This window comes from Hibiscus syriacus, unplaced genomic scaffold (assembly GCF_006381635.1).
Source record: "Hibiscus syriacus cultivar Baekdansim isolate YM2019G1 unplaced genomic scaffold, ASM638163v2 tig00111099_pilon, whole genome shotgun sequence".
Classification (NCBI taxonomy): domain Eukaryota; kingdom Viridiplantae; phylum Streptophyta; class Magnoliopsida; order Malvales; family Malvaceae; genus Hibiscus; species Hibiscus syriacus.
Window position 1 is genome coordinate 1,002,776 of NW_024062984.1, and position 19,692 is coordinate 1,022,467.

Below are 19,692 nucleotides of genomic sequence, written 5' to 3' on the forward strand. Positions count from 1 at the left end.
GCTTACCCAATATAGATGTGACAGATCAGGCGGGATTCAATGGTGCATCCATGTGAACAACATTGGTCTGCAGCAAAACGAATGTTACGTTACTTGAATGGTACACTCGACTATGGACTCCCGTTTTTTCCCAGAGAGAGTTCACTTCAGCTAAATGCATTTGCTGATGCAGATTGGGGGGCGAGTGTCGATGAGAGGCATTCCATCTCGGGTACCTGTGTGTATCTAGGAGGAAACAGAAAACAGTGTCGAGATCCACGACTGAAGCTGAGTATCGGAGCTTGGCATAGGTGGCGTCTGATGTAACATGGTTAAATGCCTTGTTAGACGTTATGTGTGTGAGGCTAGGGACTACACCGGTGATTTGGAACGACAATTCCAGAGCGATAGCCATGAGTGTAAATCCGATGTATCATTCGAAAACTAAACATGTTAAGCTCGACTTACATTTCGTTTTTTGAGAAAGTTGCAGCAGACAAGTTGAGAGTGAATTATGTGCCTTCGGATCATCAGGTTGCTCATGGTGCTGACCAAACAAAAACACGCAGACCCATATGTTGACGTGGTGTGTTTAAATCATGATAGATGATGACATGACACTGCCACGTATGATTTATAAATAAAAATTAAAAATATTATTATTAATATTTATATATTTTTATTTAATATTTTTATCCAATAAAATTATGACATGTATTAACACCATATTAATTTAAATTTAATTCAAACAAAACGAGGAATTGAACAGGCTAACATGCTTGAAATATCAAAATCTAACAACAAAAACAAATCTTTTATTTGTTTATTTTTTACAACATAAAATATTTAACATATTCTTTACGTCTCTTACACATTTTACATTTTCATTTGTTTTATGCGTTTGCCGGCGAGTCGTTTGAGAAGAACGCCAATGTGTTGGAGGAGATGTTGGGTGTGATGAACTGGATGTTCCCACTCGCATGGTTTGGTTTTTGAAATCAAAAGACATTCTCCTGAAGTAGAACTCCATTAAAGTCCTGGGAGAGCTTCTCTCTTGCGACCAACGATAAGGAGAACACTTGGCAGCATGATTTTCAGAACCAGACCGGTTAGCGAACCGGCCATGCTATCGGTTCACTGGTTTAATCAGTCGAACCGGTCTGATCGATCGGAAGAACCGGACGACGTTATAATTATTTAAAAAATTAAATAAAAATATCAAAAATATTTAATAAAAAATAATTTTTTATATCACTAGTCATATTCAAAGCAAATCATAACATATATAAGTTAAAAATCATAAAATCAAGTGAAACAAAATGATTCAAATTAACAACAACATAATATTTAAGGTAAAATATATTAAATAATAAATATAATTATATAACTATAATTAAAAAATAAATTTGGGGCTAATAAAATCATAACAAAATAATATTGTTTGGTTTAATTTTTTTTAAAAACAATCCCACATAGCTAAGAAACATAGAAGAGCATCCAAAAAGTCTAAAGAATAAAAATATGATAACAAAACAATCTCACATGTCTAAAAAACATAGAAAAACATCCCAACTAACTTCTATAAATAATAGAGGTAATTTGACATTCAAAATCATAGAACCTTTTGATGATCATTGAGTGAACTATTCTTTCACTTTAATCAAGCTCGAATTTTAAACTTCAATTGAGCTTCTAATTTTTTTTTAGTTTAAGCCTTTTCGAGTTCAAGTTTCAAAATTATATTTCGAATTTAAGTTGAACTTGATAATTTTTAACTAGTGAGTTTGAGTCGAGTTAAGCTTACTTTTAAAGTTTTCAAGTTCGAGTCGAGCTCATCAATACTAGAGTTCGACTTGGCTCGTTTAACAAACGACGTCGTTTGGTTTAATTTTTTTAAAAAAGAAATACAAATTGACAGTTTTTTCCGATTTTCAGCCGGTCCGGTTCGAACGGTTCAACGGTTCTTGTCGGTTCACTAGTAGCGATTCAACTGATATAAATTGAACCGGATTAAGCAACGATTACCGGTTAAACCAACCGGACCGGTCCGGTTTTCAAAACAATGCTCGGCAGCCATTGATGTAGTCAATGGAATCCTACTCAACTTCATTAAAGATCGTATTTGTCCTTGGATAACAAAAGCTTCACTCATGGTGGTTTTCCACATGGTTTCACCATCAAACGAGAAGACTAAGGCTGAATTCGTGGAAATGGATCTCGTTTCTTTATTGTTAGAATCCATAATCGAGTCCAAAAAAAGTTACTGCGAGAGGGCTTTAGGTGTCATAGACAAACTCTGCGAGACAAAACAAGGGAGAGAATCTGCTTGCAATAACGCTCTGGCGATGCCGGTTATGGTGAAGAAAATATTGCGCGTCTCAAAATTGACAACCGAGTACTCTGTTTCGGCCATTTGGAAGCTGAGCAAATATGAAGAGAAAGTTTTGATGGAAGCTCTGCAAGTTGGTGCATTTAAGAAGCTTTTGCTGCTCGTACAAGTCGGGTGCGGCGACGAAACCGATGAGAAAGCAACTGAGCTTTTTGAAATTAATGAATCCATACATACCTGGAGTGGAGTGTATTGATTCTCTGGATTTCAACAACATCAATAGATCTTTTTGATATTCCCCCCCACCCTTGGATGCAAATTCTTGATTATTTGTAAATCTAATTCAAAATTGCTCTTAAAATTGATTTGTTCTCAAGAAAATATATGTGAAATTGCTCGGCTTTGGTTATGTTAGTAAGGTTGAAGTTCTGGATACCCCTGACTAGAACCATGTTGAACATAATCTAAGGGAAGAGTTGAGAAAAAACGTGACGAGAGACCTTAGAAGAGACCTAGTGAGAAGGGAGAGGTTTTTCTCTCTCTACAAACCATCCTTTAAAGATTGTCAAAAAGATGGAGAAGTGTTTGATAAAATATGTGAGAAGTATTATATATGTGTTAAATATTGTGTTGTAAAATATAAATAAATGAAAGCTTTGGCTTGATGGTTAGGTGTTGATATTTTAAGCATACTATTCAAGTAGAAATTCATACAAAATATGTTTTGTTTGGTTTAAAATTAAAATTAAAATGATATTGATATGTGTTATTATCTTATTAGATAAAAATATATAAATATTAAGAATAATATTTTATTTTTTATTTAAAAATCTGATGTGATAGTATCACGTTATTATCTATCATAACTTGAATACGCTATATCAATATTTGAATTTTCGTGTTCTTACTTGATTAGTATCGTATGTTAACTGTCAATTGACTAATAATTTTTATCTAATAAAAATATTTTTTAACCCAAAATAAAAGATTTAAATATCAAATATTCAAAAAAAAAGAATACTAATAAATTTAACAATACTGTGAATAATTTTATTTCATTGTTCATTCACTTTTTGTGTGTGTGGACTGTGGATATGTTCCATCCTTATCACACCATTCACCATCCATCTCCCATCAGCTCCAGTAATTCTCGGTCTCACGAAGCTTGTGATATTCTATGCTTTCTCCACGTGTCCTCCATGAGCCTCTTCCCTAAACATTCAGACTCTGGTCCACAGATCCCACGTTTCGCCGCATATCCCTAAATCTCCTTTACTGCTCGACACGTATCCGTTCCCACCCAAGCGCCTAGCAACACGTGTTGACACGAATTCCATCACGAGTCGTGATCAATATAACCAACAGAGGGCCCACCACACGAAATCCTACACGTTTTGTATCTCTTAAGCAGCCACGTTGCACCCGATTCCTGTGAATTCTGGCAAAATAATTGAATGTTTGAATAGAACGGTCGAGATTCGCGGGGACAATGAAATCTCGCACCACGTGTCCGCATACTGGCACAAGTGTTCAGAAAGTACCTACGCATCATGTGTTTCTGACTCATCACCAGCTCTTCATGCATATATGCCACGCGTCATTCCGGACTCCAAGTTTCCTTTTCTTAGCGATTTGCACCAAATTTAAAAGAAAAGGGAAAATCACAAATAAGTTGAATATGGATGATTTTGCAAACTGAAGCAAACATTTTAGAAATCAAGATAATATCTATAAGATATGTATATCTCATTTTTATTTTTCAATATAAAATTTAGTGGAAGGTTCATGTCAGTTGCAACAAACATCTCCACGTAACCGCTTAGATTCTTCATTTGTAGCATGAGGTTTTAGCAAGAATCGTTGTTTTTGTTTTTGGAGCATTTTTGAAATGGAAAACAACTGTGGGATAATGGGGTTAAGAGAAGATGAAATTGAGCTAGACCTGGGATTATCAATCGGAGGAAGCTTTGGAAAAGCCGAGAAACTAAAGCCCATAAAAGACGAACCAAAACCCAGCAATAACTCCGTCGCAGATCTCGAAGAAAGCGTTGTTTTTGATCCCCAAGCGAAACGTGAGGTTCAAGCTTTGAGGCGACAAGAAGCGAGGAAGAAGAGAGAACACAAGCAGCAAAAGAGAGGAATACATCACCGGAGCGGCGAGTTTCAAAGCAAAGACAACGGCGCCGGTGCAATGGAAGATAATGAATGCAAGAAAACCAGAGTTGAAGAGTTTTCCGGTAACGTAAATCCTAATTCGAGCGGCGAGCTGAATAACCTGTTGGTATGTCCGGTAATCCCGGTTCGGGTCCCGGACCCGTATCCGCAGATCCAGTTCGTGCCGCTCGCCACTGGGTTTGCGTATTCTTGCGTAAACGCGGTGCCTTGTTGGGGTGATGTAGTTGGGAATGAGAAGGACGTTGTGCAGCCGCTGGTTGTGGCTGTGAACGACGGGTTCCCGTCCTTTCAGACGACTCGAGTTTCGGGTCAGAATGGTGTAAATGGATATTATTCAGAACAGAATATTAGCAGAGATGAAAGGAAGAAGAAAACATGCTCAAACGGGTCTACAATGTATAGTTCCTCTGCGGGTTCGGATCTTCAAAGCTCTTCTAAATCTAATCAAGGTACGTCCTTTACCTTTTTTATGTAAATATTATGTTAGTATTTCTGTTTTAAAAATCAAAAGGGTTATTGAAAATGAAAGATGAAATCACGTGATGATACTCTGCATTTGTTCTTATATTTTGTTTACCGTTCATTTTCAGGTGGTTGCAGCAGTGAAACAGGAATCCCCACTCCACAAATGAATTGTTCAGTGGCAAGCAATCCTAAGGGCCATTCTGAACAAAGCGCTACTTCTCGCCAAACGGACTACGCCCAAAGCATCGAGAAAACACCATCATTGAATGTCACAGCGTGCACTTTATCGAATCCGAAGAAAGAGCCCAAACCCCAAACCGAATCCGATGTTAACAGCAAAACCGTTTCGACAAACGAAACTGCAACAACGATCTCAAAAGATACCAAGGGAAAGCCTCCTAGGCCTCGAACTCCACCGCCTACTAGCGACCACGTCCTTGGCCTTCGGAACATGCCTTGCGTCTCGACGAGGGGCAATGGCCCCAATGGTAAAACCGTCAATGGTTTTCTATACAGATACACGAATTCCGAAGTCTGCATCATCTGTGTCTGCCATGGAACTTCGTTTACCCCGGCCGAGTTCGTGCAGCACGCTGGTGGTACCGATGTTTCTCATCCTCTCAGACACATCACTATGGTTCCCGCCGCCTTTTAGTGGAAGACAACAAATGTATAGCCATATTCCTGATTGTTTTGCCTGTTTTCTAGACCATGTTTTTCCCCCCAGGCAAAACGGCTTCTAACAGCATTAATTTGACAAGAAGATTTTAGGTCAGTTTCTTCATGTGTTGTTTTCTTTTAATTTGTACAGCTTCCTTCATGCCAAACTTGTCTCGTTTTCCAGTGCTTTTGATGCATTTTTCAGATTATAGTAACGGAATTCCATTTATTAATTCTGCATTGTACCAGCACGTTGATGACAGATATTGACAACAAAACATCGATTCAAACAAATAGTAGAATAGTGGGCAATAGAAGAAAAAAAGAGAAGGGGGGTTGGGGGGGAAATCAAACTTGTTTGCAACGCATTGTGATGGTAATTGACTCGGTGTTTCTTAAACCCGATAGGGACCCCAATAGGCCAATACTTGGTGCGACGGAAACTGTACCAACCCGAATTTCACATGTTTTTTTTAAAGCTCAACAGTAGGATGTCAATGGGTCAGTTCGAGTTTTTGGGTCACTCGATCTGAGAAGAAAGGGTCCTCCACCTGTGACCCAACTCGATCCGAAAAAATTAATGTTTCATCTATCTCGATCCGAATATATGACTTAGAAACCCGATTCGATCAAAAATAATTAAAAATATATATTTTATTCAATAAAAACAGTGATTTAATTAAAAAAAATTATATATAGAGGGGTAATATTGTAATTATCCCTAAATATATATGTAAAATTATATATATTTTTCGGGTCGGGTCGGATTTTTTTCACCCTAAATCCGACTCGAATAGTGTGTTTTTTTTTTAAAAAACACGACCCGACCCGAATCTAATTTTTTTAAAAAAATTTGATCATATCAGGTCGAGTCGGGTCGAAACCCGTCTAATTCGGGTTGAGTTGCTATCCCTACTCAACAAACTGATAATGATACCTTTGTTTATTGTTTCGATTTTTCTTTTACCAATAACACGATTAAATTTCGTTAGCAAAAATATAACACGAAGAAAAATAATTTTTTTTTATTTAGAATGACGATTGAAAATCTAAGTAAATTTTATAAAATCTCATTGAGATGAAACGATAAGAGGATGATGAGCGAACTAAATAATCTGATAGATTATTTCACAATATAATTTAGATTATGTCAATAACCAACCATTTATCAAAGAGAGAATATGATTATACGCGATTACTAACAAATTAATCAGATAATAAATATAGTGATTTTTTTTGTGAGCACCAAAATAACCGTAAAAGTATGGAAAAATATCAAAAATCATAAAGATCGTGCTATAAGAGTAGAGAAAAATGTGTCACAATAACTTATATTATTATTTAAAATTAAAAAAAACTAAAATGAAAGATGTAATATAAAAAATAAAAAAAAACTACTAATCGTTAACGATTAACAAACAAATATTAAAATTAGTGTCATCCTTGATTATAAAAGAAATAATAGACAAAATATTAAGAAGAAAATTAAGTTATATAATCATATATTTCTTTAAAAGAGTCAGTAAGGCTATTAGACCATCCGCCAACTCGATTGTAGCAGCTTTATCTTCCACTACCTTTTCCTCCGCCGCTCTTTCCTCCGGATCCCCTGCTTCCACCGCCGAACGCCTCCTTCAGGCCATCCGCCAACTCGATTCCCAAATCCGCTCTCACGTCCTTGCTAGCCACCCTCTCCTCCTCACTCAGTTATCTTCTCTCAACAACGCTGAGGTTTCCCTCTCCACTCTTAGATCTTCCATCTCTTCGCTTCAATCTTCGGTTCGTCGAGTCCGATCTGAGCTCTCTGAACCCCATAATTCAATTTTCTCCAAGACTGTCCAGCTCTCGAATTTACATAAAACTTCCGAGCTTCTCTAACAATTATTTTGCTCTCGGCATTTCTTTTCTTCTTTTCATTTTTCAATTAGTTGTGTATAGATTTCGGTTTATCTAGGTTTTCGAATCTGGTTTCTAGGAGATTAGGATTACTTTTTCTTCTCTGGTTCTTTTTTTGACTGTTCTGTTGCAGAGTTGCTTTGTTACTGAGCAGAAAGCAAAGGAAAAGAGATGGCTCAAATTCATTGAAAAACATTAACTTTTGTGTGCGTTACAGTGCGTTTGAAAAAAAGAGGGCCTTTTTTCATTTTTTTCCATTCTGTTTTGTGTAAAGTTTGATCCTTTAACTTAAAGATTCACTTTTTTCCATTCAAGAAGGATCGATAAACTTGACACAATCATAGTTATTTTCATACATAGCAGATCCGGTGGTATTAATCTTTGTTTATATCCTTCGGCTTGAATCCTTCTTATCCATTGAAATCAAGCGGTTTCTTTCAGCTTCTCTTCTTGGTCAAGATCCGTTTCTTTTACTTTACTTCTGAACTAGATCTATGCAGTTACCGCTTACCCATTTCTTTTCAATCTTTCTTCTTTTTGGGTTTGTGATCTTTCTCTTATTCGATTGATCGTATCCTTTAAAATTCCAAGAATCTTCAGATCTCATATCTTCCTGGGCGCAGTTGAAATAATTCTTCAGATCCACTGACTTTTAAATTTTTTTTTCCTTTTTTTTTCTTTTCGTTTTATTCATTGAATCCCAAGAATCTTCAGATCCCAGATCTTCCTGGGGTTTTATCATTCTCGATACTTCCATCGTAATTTGGGAAATTGGTTTAGAATCAGGGGACACCGCTTATTATTATATTTTTTGCTTATTTGAATCTAACTTTCTGTATTTTTAGTATTATTATTTGTTTTCAGCTCAGTTTTCTCGCACTTCCTAACGAACTTTCCAGGCTCAATTTCTTCCGCCTTGCAGTTCGATCGGTCCACCTTCCTCGTAGAGCAACGATCGCCTTCGTCAGCGGTTTAATTTCTGAACAAAAAATTTTTGGTTTTCTCTTTTTCTTCTAATTTCATAAGATTTTGCATGCTAATTTCTTGATAGGTAAAGGTTTGATTTTGTGTTATAGCACGGTTTTTATCAGATTTTTATCTGAACAAAGATTGTTAATTTCGCATCCACGAAATTTGATATATCCCTTTTGGCTTTGTCGTTGTTTTGCATATCCCTTGCATATTTTTGTACTTAATATTTCTTAATCTTGTTGTTGTTGGATCTGCTTTCTTTGACTTAGCTTCTTGCTGTTTTTTCTCTTGTTTTTATACTGATATTTTTTTACCAGCTTTGGGTTTGATGTTTTTCAATTAGTTGAGTAGGATTTCATTACTCTTATATCTCGTGTTACAATTTTAATCATTTTTTTGCTTAGCTCGGATATTTATTAAACATTTTAAATTATAGTTTCTAGATATTGGCCTATAGTTAAATAAGATAGTATTATTTTTTCTTAAAATCCTATTAAGTAACCAACTAGGATTTTTAGTACTCCTCAATTCTCTAGCGTTTTATTAGTGCATCTTCTGTCTTATTTGGATTCTTTTTTCATAGTTCCTCATAGCTTCGGTTACAGATGATTACTTGAGGTCATGTCATTCTTTTAGATCCCATGGGGCGTATAGGGGGAGGGCTCGACAGAGTGGTGACAAGGAGACTAGATTAAGAGTTTGCTCGCTGAACGTAGGCACATTAAATGCTAGGCTGCTGGAGCTGACCGACGTACTTAATAATAGAAAAATAGATTTTGCATGTATTCAGGAGACTAGGTGGAAAGGGTCTCGCGCAAGAGAGTGTAATGGGTACAAGTTGTGGTATTCAGGCATAGATAACGCTAGAAATGGGGTGGGTATCTTGGCATCCTCTAGGCACAAGGATAATGTAGTTGAAGTTTGCAGATACCGGGATAGGATCATGATGATTAAGGTTATTATAGAAGAGGAAGTAGTGAATATCCTTTCAGTGTACGCCCCACACGTTGGCCTAGGGGAGGGGGAGAAACGTTGCTTCTGGGATCAGTTAGATGATATACTTAGGAGCATTCCGGAGGACCAAAGAGTTTTCATAGGGGGAGACTTCAATGGCCATATAGGAAGTGCAACCGACGGGTATGACGGTGTTCATGGGGGTTTCGGTTATGGTAGCAGGAACGATGGGGGGCGTACGTTGCTTGATTTTGCTACTGCTCACGATTTGGTGATCACTAACTCCTTCTTTAATAAGAGAGATGCGAACTTGATTACGTTTCATAGCGGGGGACATTGTACCCAAATCGACTACATCTTGATTAGAAATCAGGAACGATGGGCTTGCATTGACTGTAAGGTGTTCCCTGAAGAGGCATGTGCATCACAACACAAATTGTTGGTTTTGGTGTATCGCGTACCCCACGGGCGGAGCACTCATAGGAGGGCTAAACTTGGTAAACCTAGGATCCTCTGGAAGAACTTACATGGAGCGACAACTGATGACTTTAGGAGTAAGGTTTTGTCTAATACAAGTTTTGAAACTACAAACTCAAAAAATGCAGATATGTTATGGAAAAATATGGCAAATTCCATCAGAGATGTTGGCAAAAATACCCTTGGGTTGTCGACGGGGAAGGCCAAGGAACATAAAGAATCGTGGTGGTGGAACGACGAAGTCCAAACTAAGGTGAAGACAAAACAAACTTGCTTCAAGGAGTTTCTACAATGCAATGACGACGAAGAAAGGTCGAGAGCTAAACAAAGATACCAGGAGGCAAAGCGGGAAGCCAAGAAAACGGTAGCTAAAGCAAAGGATATGGCATACGAGGAAATGTACAAGAGATTAGACACCAAGGAAGGACAAAATGGCATCTTCAGACTTGCAAAATCTAGGGAGATTAGGAAAAAAGATCTAGGTAACATTAGGTTTATTAAGGACAACAATGGTGTTCTTTTAGCGAAAGATCACGATATTAAGAGGGTTTGGAGTAGTTACTTCTTTGGCTTATTTAATGACGGTGCCTCTCCATGTAGAGATAGTATCGTTGATGGGTTAGCCGACTATCTTACTACGGCCAATGACTGCCCTACAAGTAGGATTGGGTTTGAGGAAGTCAAAATGGCTCTTAGAAAGATGGGAAGGGACAAAGCTGTCGGTCCTGATCAAATTCCTATCACTGTGTGGTTGACCCTAGGAGAAGAGGGAGTTAAGTGGTTGACCAACATCTTTAATATTATTTTAGAGACTGCCAAGATGCCAGAGGAGTGGAGAGAGTCTACGGTGATACCAATCTATAAAAATAAAGGAGATCCCCAACGTTGTGGTAACTACAGAGGTATTAAACTCCTCAGCCATACCATGAAGCTATGGGAAAGGGTGATAGAGGCTAGGTTGAGACAAGTTACTAGGGTTTCGGAAAACCAATTTGGCTTTATGCCAGGCAGGTCTACCACGGAGGCGATTCATCTACTTCGACGGCTTATGGAGAAATATAGGGAAAAGTCTAGAGATCTTCACATGGCGTTCATTGACCTTGAGAAGGCTTATGATAGTGTTCCCCGCGATACGATCTGGAAGACTTTGGAAACGAGACGGATCCCAACTGCTTATATCCGGGCGATTCGTGATATGTACTGTAGATCTACTACTTACGTCAGGACTACAGTTGGTGACACCGAGGCATTCCCGGTGGAAATCGGACTCCACCAGGGGTCGGCTCTTAGCCCTTACATCTTCGCCTTGATCATGGACGACATCTATTGTGCGACACCAGACGGTGTACCATGGTGTATGCTTTTCGCTGACGACATTGTCTTAGTTGCTGAAACAAAATCTGAGTTGAATAGTAGACTGGCTACCTGGAAGACTGCTTTGGAAGAAAAAGGTTTAAGGATCAATATTGAAAAGACAGAGTATTTATGTTCAAACTTCAATGGGAACCAAAACGATGAAGATGTAGAAGTATGCATAGAAGGACACGTTCTCCCCTCAAAGGATTGTTTCAAGTACCTAGGGTCTATGATACATAAAGATGGGGGTGTAGATGATGACGTTACACACCGTATAAAGGCGGGATGGCTAAAGTGGAGGGCCGCTACTGGAGTTCTGTGTGACAAGAAGGTCCCTCTAAAACTTAAGGGAAAATTTTATAGAATGGCAATAAGACCAGCGCTGTTGTATGGATCAAAATGTTGGGCAACCAAGAAGGATCACGTAAGGAGGATTGAGGCCGCAGAAATGAGAATGCTTCGATGGACATGTGGTAAGACTCTGAGGGATATGACGACAAACTCTGCTATTAGGATATCCTTGGGGGTGGTGTCTGTTTCCGAAAAATTGAGGGAGGGAAGACTACGGTGGTTTGGGCATGTCCTTAGGCGACTACCGTCGGATGCGGTAAGGAGGGTAGAGTCGATTACAGTTGACGGTGCCAGAAGGAAAGGACGACCAATGCGAAAGTGGGAAGACTGCTTGAGATCTGATTTGAGGGATTTAGCCCTTACCGAAGACATGACCTCTGATAGGAAAATATGGAGGCTAAAGACTAGGGTAGTCGAGTAGTGTGGGTCACATCTATAGGGTGTATCATCTCTGTCTTCTTTTAATGTCTTTGTAGTATTTTCCATGACTTATACTTTTTATACGTTTCTGTTATTGGTATTTATGAAGGATTAGAACTGGGCTTGCTAACGTTGACTTCTGTGTATCATTCTCTTCATGTTCCCTCTTTTAAATTTAGCCGGATCTTATCTTTTGTTTCTGTCTATATGCAGAGATTCTTTCGCAGGGATTATTATGCAGGGATTAATTCCCGTTACAGACGCACATATGATTTTAATGACTGCATATGAATACTGTTTAGCTATGTATTTATGTATTTATTTATACATGCATTGCATTTTATCTAAATTTTTAATTTTCTGACTGCCGGAGGTCTTCCACGGAAGTTACTCTCAACCTGGCGTTGGGGGTAGCCTACTACCCTACCTCCCCCTTACCCCATACATATGGGAATTGGGTTTTGTTGTTGTTGTTGTTGTTTCTTTAAAAGAGTCAAAAGATTATCACTTATAATTTTCAAGTGTATTTTTTTTCAAGTGTAATTTATGTAATGTTATATGCTAAATAACTTATTAAAATAGGGCCTCATACATAATTTTAAATTTTTTAATTAATAATAAGTTGTCAAAAAGTTTAAAATTAATTCATATTAAAAAATGATAACAGTGATAACTAAGTGAAAATCATATAGAATTATGTATGATTGATCTTATAAAAGTAAACAAAAAATAAATAAGAGATTTACATAATACGAATAAATTAGAATATTTAATGAAAATAAAATAATTAAAATTTAATGATAAAATTTGATATCTTCGTTATTCGTTCATAAATTATTTTACAATTTATATTTAAATTGTCCAATCATGAATGAAATAATTTCAATTAACAATAATAAAGTGATTCATTTATACAAATCATAAATTAATCATTAACAAAATAAAACAAAGGATATAAGAATATTTAAAAATAAAAAAATGAATGAAATAATTTCAAATAAAAATAATTTTAAAAGTAATTAATTTATACAAAATCATAAATCAATTATTAACAAAATAAAATAGAGGATATAAGAATATTTAAAGAAATAAAAAATGAAACTAAAGATAATCTCACAAATCATTGTGTTATAAACTCTAAATAAATAAAAGAGATTATATATATATATAAGAATATTTTTTTAATTATAAATCTATATGCAATATACATGCCATAATTATTTTTATTTCTATATCTACTATATCGATTACAATTATTTGTTATTATACGAGGAGTTTTACGGTACAACAGTTTAATATAAGGTTAAGAAAATGCATAATTGAAAATATTAATTTTTTTTAATATTTTTTGGATGTAATCTTCTTCGTAGGGGCGGATGCATTAAACCCTAGGGGATCAAGTGCATCCTATTTAATGCATCCCATTATTTAAGAAAAATGTGAATTTTAGTTTAATATGTTAATGAAAAGTGGAAAAAAAAATAAAAAAATTACATACCCATTATTTTTAAGAAAATAATATTAAAATTTTGGATTATTATTCTTAAATTTATAGATATGTCACTGCTTCTTCATAATATTTTATCGTTTTATAATATTTTTGGTTTAACTGAAAATGTTAAAAAAAAATAACATTTTACTTATAACACCCATTTTGAATTATAAATATAATCAGAATATCTTATAACTATGACCATTACAAATAAACATCAACGATTTACATAAAAAATTAATACTATAGATTAAAATTGATTGTTATTGTTCGGGTATAAATACCAAAACCTTGTTGAGGTAATCTTTCCCTTTGCTGGCGCCTCTTCAAGATCCACGAAAACCCTAGAAACCACCCAACTTTGTCAACAAAGGGAGGTGAGAGAAAGAGCAACCAACGCAAAAGAAGAAAATATCTACTCTATCGACTCTCACCTCTTTTCTCTTTGCGATCTGAATCTAAAAGCTCTGGTAAGTAACCTCATTATCAACTAATTCTTTACTTAAATTTCATTTTTCTCTTCATTTTATAATATATACTTTTCCTGGATGGTTCTATTTCTTATTCAGATCAATTACTAGTGCTCAATCTTTAGATTTAAGAGATGCTTTACTGGAAAACTAAAATGTTGAAATTTAACCGCAACATTAGTGTTCAATAATCGAATCCACTAGAATTTCGCTGAATAATTTTCTCGAAAGTTCTTTTAATATACATTTTCTAGTTCAAAACACTTTGTTCGTTCGGTAGGTAGTTATGTCAGATGGTTTTGTGGTTCCCCTAGGGGGAATATATTTTCCTTATCTTTTTCTTGGCTTGCTACTTAAAATTGTGGTTAGAGTTTTGAGTATTGGTTTCAATTTGCCTTTGTTGATTTGCAGGTTACAACAATTAGTCAATGGCATCTACACAGAAAGTCCCTGCCGGAATTGCAGCTCCTGCTCCTGATGTTGTATGTTTTTCATTTGTATTTGGATGTTTTAATAATGCACTCAAAGTTAAGTTTCGATCTCTATTTTTGGTTATTTTAGGTTGGGAATGCATTTGTCCATCAATACTATCTTATCTTACATCAATCTCCTGAACTGGTTCATCGATTTTACCATGATAGTAGTAAACTTGGTCGACCTGAAGAAAATGGCATCATGAGTATCACGACCACTATGCAAGTGAGGTTTCTCTATCTATATTTTTCATACATCTGTGCTCGCCTTGAGTTAAACTTTCAAATTATGGATATGGTTCATTATCTTTTAGTTTTGTTTGCTTCTTTGTTTTTGTGCTGTTGTCCAAGCCTACATTTGGTAACCACGTTTTCTGCTCTTTTGAAAGCTATGTCTTTGTAAGCTTGGATTGGTTTAGTTTATTTGTGGTGCTTCATTTGTGGACCAGGCCATCAACGAGAAAATACTAGCACTTGGGTATGGAGAATTCACAGCAGAGATAACAAGTGTGGATGCACAGGACTCTCACAGTGGAGGAGTACTTGTTCTTGTAACTGGGTATTTAACTTTAAAGGACAAAGTGGGGCGGAAATTCACTCAAACTTTCTTTTTGGCTCCTCAAGACAAGGGCTATTTTGTTTTAAATGATATGTTTCGGTATGTTGATGATGGCATACAAGAAAGTGGGAGCCAAGATATAGTTAATAATATTGAAACCGCTCTTGCTCCTGAGCAAGGTAATTGGAAACCCATAATGCCATCTGAAGCACATAATTGTTGTGGTTTCCTCCTATTGACATATATGGTTGTCTGCAGATTCTTCACCTGCTTTGGAGAATCACATTGAGCAGGTGGAACCATTTTCAGAAGAAGCTAACGGGCAAGTGTGCAATCCTTCTGAGGATGATGATGATTCTAATGAAGAAGAGGAAGCACCAGTGGCCGAGGTTGCTGATGAGGTTCTTGATGATTCACAGATGGTTGCTGATTCTAACTCCAAAATCGAGGAATTGCCAAAGAAATCATATGCATCTATTGTATGTATTAAGTAGCATTCTGCTGCTTTTTGAGACTTAAGTTGATATTGGTTTTGGATGTATAGTTTGTGTTTAAGCTAATAGTTTTAGCTTCATCTATTATTGTTCTAGCTGAAGGTTATGAAGGAGAGTGCAATCCCTGTATCAATCCCTAAACATTCCCCTGTGAAGTCTTCAGCAAAATATCATCAGCAACCAAGATCTGCTGCACCATCGGATGCTCCTGCAACAGCATCCGATTCCCAAGTTTCCAGCAACAATGTTGTAGAAAATGGGAATAATCAAGATGTGGAAGGTATACACCTTTTCACGCCTGCACAATTTTCAACTAGTTAGCATCCAATTGATTTCTTATCTGCTTTATTATATTTTTTATTTCATTATGTGTCTACGTGCCTGTGAATTGTATACTCAAATATACTCTTTTAACCATGCACAGCAGAAGGTCCCTCTATCTACATCAAAGGTTTACCTTTGAATGCTACACCTAGCATGCTGGAGAATGAATTTAAAAAGTTTGGACCTATTAAGAGTGGTGGTATTCAAGTTCGAAGCCATAAGGTAAATGTTAGCTTATTTTCAACTGTTAGATTGTGACTGTATATTCAACTAATGTGTTCTCTATATTTCCCTACAGGGTTTCTGTTTTGGTTTTGTGGAATTTGAAATGGCAAGTTCCATGCAAAGTGCTATAGAGGTATTTATCATTTTTTTATGCTGATCTTTTCGTTATTTTTGTCATAATGCATTTTGTTATGTACTTAGAGACCTGTTGGCACTAGGTTGCAACAAGGTATGCAATTCTTAACTTGCCTTTGCCCAGGCAGACAATAAATTTATGATTCTGTTATTTTGTTGGAAATGCTGTTTTCTTTTAGGTGTTATTAGAAATGAGGAAAAGGTGTCGGGTCTATAATGTCTATAGATGAATATGGCGTAGACTCATAGTTGTGTAGTGCAAGGGTGATCCATGCCTTCATATCATATGTATAACACTAGAAGCTTGGATGTGGATTACCTCAGATAAGTTAAAGAAACATAAAGATTTGGTAGTGGAACTCGCTTGCAGAGACCAGATAAGGGATCCTAAAGCTTATTAGTTCCTTCTGGTTTGGTGGTGAAAAAACAGTACTTGTATTTTACCATTTCTCAAGTTGTAAGATTTAAAATAAATTTCTTTTAATAACTATGAAAAATAATTTAAAGAATGACAAAAGCTTCATGGAACATTGGTGATACAGATGTTGTTAATGGTGCTAAGATCTTCATATTGCCCGAGGCACAAAGCACAAAAAGGTACTTGCCCAAGTAAAACGAGGTGTTTGAAGACACACACATATATACACAAGTAACCTATATTAAAAATTATAGAGTATATTTAAATAATAAATCATGTTTATTAACCTCTTTAAATTTGGCCTGCCTGAGTGTAGATGAGGTGCTAAATTTATTTTTGTTTTGCCTATCTGTACCTAAGTGCTCGCCTTGACAACCTTGGGTGATGCCTGTAGAGTTTAGCCTAAATTATTTTTTGCTGTCAATATGGAGTTGCATTTCAAACGTTAGGCTCACATTCTTGCATTAAAAAAACAGAATTTTTTGTCGTTGGGTTTGATCATTCTTTTTCTTTAAAGCCTGTTTATCCCGTTGATGGTTTCAAGTTTATCTAAATCCCTGATTTAACTTTTGATGTTCTTCTCCAATAGCAAAGTGGGGCTTATCAAAGGGAGTGGTTTATTGTTACTTTTTTCTTTCTTTTTTGGTGAAATACGTTTACATATTTATTTTTTTCTTCAAACTTCTTTCAGGCTTCTCCTATTAATATTGGTGGGCGTAAAGCAGTTGTTGAAGAAAAACGATCTACTTCTCGAGGCAAGTTACTTTTGTTTTTAACTAAAGTTTATACTAAAGTGATCTGCATGATTCAGTGGAAATGACCAGAGTAGTAGGTTTCTAACATGGTAAGCCATTTCGTGATTATTAGAGTAATTAGAATTGAGATCTGCTCATCTCTGATAATGTAGATTCTTAGGTTAATGTTGGGACATTGTTTATATCACACAACTTTATGAAATCTGCTGTTATTGGCATGAGACCAATGTGTCCTTGTCCGGATGAAAAATGGTACTTTACTGAGAAGATTTTGCAACATGGACTTCAAAATTTTTGTCGACATTTTTGCATCTTGTAATATGATTGTTTTTCATATGCAGGTAACAGAGGTCGGTCTTCATCTGGATCTGGGGTTGGATACAGAAATGAGGGAGCAAGAGGGCGTGGAAACTACACTGGTGGTAGGGGCTATGGCCGGGGAGAGTTTGTTAACAAGATCAATAATCGAGGAGGATATTTCAACCGGGGAGGTGATGGATATCAGAGGGGTGAGCACATGGGAAATAGTAATGGTGGCCGTGTGAGTCGCTCTGGTGGGCTAGCCAAGAATGTAGCACCAACTCTATCTTCCCCTGCTTGAAGAAATTAATTTAGGAGTTGTCCGAAGAATGGCCAGAGATTTTAACTTTGGATTTACAGTGTAGTTAGCAGAAAGAACTCAATTTTCTTTGCGATGAGACTTGTCTCAGAGGGTTTATAAAAAGTGAGGGGTTTTGGGTGGTCGTGCATGGTTAGAATATCTTGTTAACTGAGTTACTGTTATTGTTCAGGCACGTTTGCCTTCGTTGCCTCATGGACAAGATGCATCTGCAACAGAATTTTGTTGATGGAATTTCATTAAACAACTCATTTTAGTCATCATTATGAAATTAATTATGAGAAAATTGTGTCCTTTTTCCCCTCTTAACCTTTGTGGCTACTATTCTTCGAATAATCTCAATCCATGTCATCCTTTTTTCCCATGCCTGCGTGTAACCGTGTGCAACCATCCAATCCTTATATGTACACTACCTCTGTAGATATTGTAGGACATTATCTTGACCCTCTCTAAAATTAAAATCGTAGAAAATAATTTATATTTTATATATGACGAGATAAATTGAAATGGAACGATATCTACGTATTTCAACGGTTTACTTTACAATCGACTAGTCATTTGATTGTAGCCGTCAATGCATTATGCCACGTGCCTGTCATCAGACAGGAGCCCATCACCTTTCAACTTTTTGACAACCAACCAGTAAAAGTCAAAACCATCAAGCGACTGGGCTACGTGTCGTTCCGCACAGTTAAACAAATAAAACGACACGTGTGAGCTGAGTTGCACGTGTTTCGTACGGCAGAGTTGTTTAATAATCTCATTGGAGGATCGAAGTTTTGACTGTGTTTTAATTTCCTCCACTTTAAATAAAATACTATAATTGTCACGTATAATTCTATTTATAGCAATCGCTCGAGTATTCCTTCGCTTTCGTTATTGATTTGTTAATTATCAGATTTGTTTTCCATGAATTTTAATTAATTAATATTTTTTTAATAAAAAATACGTTCTGTTTATGACTAAGTCATCAACTTTTTTGGGAGTCAAGTGTAAAATTATAAAAATTTAAAGGGTTAAAATATATTTTTGTTTTTTTTAATTGAATTCCACTTGATCAATTATTCTTCAAGTAGGATAGGAGGGCTCCGAAAATGACAATTTGTAATAAGCTTTAATTGGTTATCCTAAGGAGTAAATTAATCCAACTTTTAAATCCCTTGAACTTAAAAGAGATTAATAACTAAACCTCGGAAGGTCAATGAAAAATTTATTTTTTGTTATGTTACATTGCAGAGTTTGCATCTAAAAATGGATTTTTAATATTAGTAATCTATATGATTAATGCCAAATGAAATTAATAAAGTTAAAATTGTTTTTAAAATTTCACGTTTCATATGATTAAGTCTTTTAAGGAAGAAAATTACTTGAAAAGAAACAGTGACACATGCTCTAAATTTTCTTAGCTTAAAAATATTATAAAACTTGAGAAAAAAGTGTCTTGATATTAAAATTTACGAGTTTAAATTTAATTTAAAATATAATTATGTAATATAATTTTATTCAGAAATATCTTATCTTCTTATATTATAATATAATCTAATTCTCACTTTATTAACTTTTAGTGGTTGAAAGAATAGATGGTTGTTATCTTTAGAGGTCTTAAGTTCGAGTACCATGACTACAAGATATTTGAATGTTTATTGTCAAATGATTGAGACTCTCTAAATTGATAAACAAATTAATAAATAAAT

At 35.8% G+C, this 19,692-nt stretch overlaps 2 protein-coding genes across 2 annotated transcripts; both read left to right on the forward strand.

The window, feature by feature from the left end:
• The first annotated feature begins 4,108 nt into the window (after positions 1 to 4,108).
• LOC120153260 lies at positions 4,109 to 5,753 on the forward strand. The gene is made up of 2 exons (XM_039165249.1): positions 4,109 to 4,932; positions 5,074 to 5,753. The coding sequence occupies exons 1-2, from the start codon at positions 4,197 to 4,199 to the stop codon at positions 5,601 to 5,603; spliced, it is 1,266 nt and encodes a 421-aa protein (XP_039021180.1). The 5' UTR covers positions 4,109 to 4,196; the 3' UTR covers positions 5,604 to 5,753.
• Positions 5,754 to 13,898: 8,145 nt separating this feature from the next.
• On the forward strand, positions 13,899 to 18,012 carry LOC120153293 (nuclear transport factor 2-like). Its single transcript, XM_039165282.1, has 10 exons — positions 13,899 to 13,996; positions 14,408 to 14,478; positions 14,558 to 14,695; positions 14,919 to 15,207; positions 15,287 to 15,507; positions 15,619 to 15,802; positions 15,947 to 16,068; positions 16,145 to 16,204; positions 17,316 to 17,379; positions 17,721 to 18,012. The coding sequence occupies exons 2-10, from the start codon at positions 14,425 to 14,427 to the stop codon at positions 17,978 to 17,980; spliced, it is 1,392 nt and encodes a 463-aa protein (XP_039021213.1). The 5' UTR covers positions 13,899 to 13,996; positions 14,408 to 14,424; the 3' UTR covers positions 17,981 to 18,012.
• The last annotated feature ends 1,680 nt before the right edge of the window (positions 18,013 to 19,692 follow it).

Excerpts from the sequence above, each read along its gene's own strand:
- LOC120153260 (XM_039165249.1), top strand. The coding sequence starts at position 4,197 with ATGGAAAACAACTGTGGGATAATGGGGTTAAGAGAAGATGAAATTGAG. Across the intron at positions 4,933-5,073 it reads CTCTTCTAAATCTAATCAAG|GTGGTTGCAGCAGTGAAACA; the intron begins GTACGTCCTTTA and ends GTTCATTTTCAG.
- LOC120153293 (XM_039165282.1), top strand. The coding sequence starts at position 14,425 with ATGGCATCTACACAGAAAGTCCCTGCCGGAATTGCAGCTCCTGCTCCT. Across the intron at positions 14,479-14,557 it reads CAGCTCCTGCTCCTGATGTT|GTTGGGAATGCATTTGTCCA; the intron begins GTATGTTTTTCA and ends TGGTTATTTTAG. Across the intron at positions 15,208-15,286 it reads CGCTCTTGCTCCTGAGCAAG|ATTCTTCACCTGCTTTGGAG; the intron begins GTAATTGGAAAC and ends GGTTGTCTGCAG.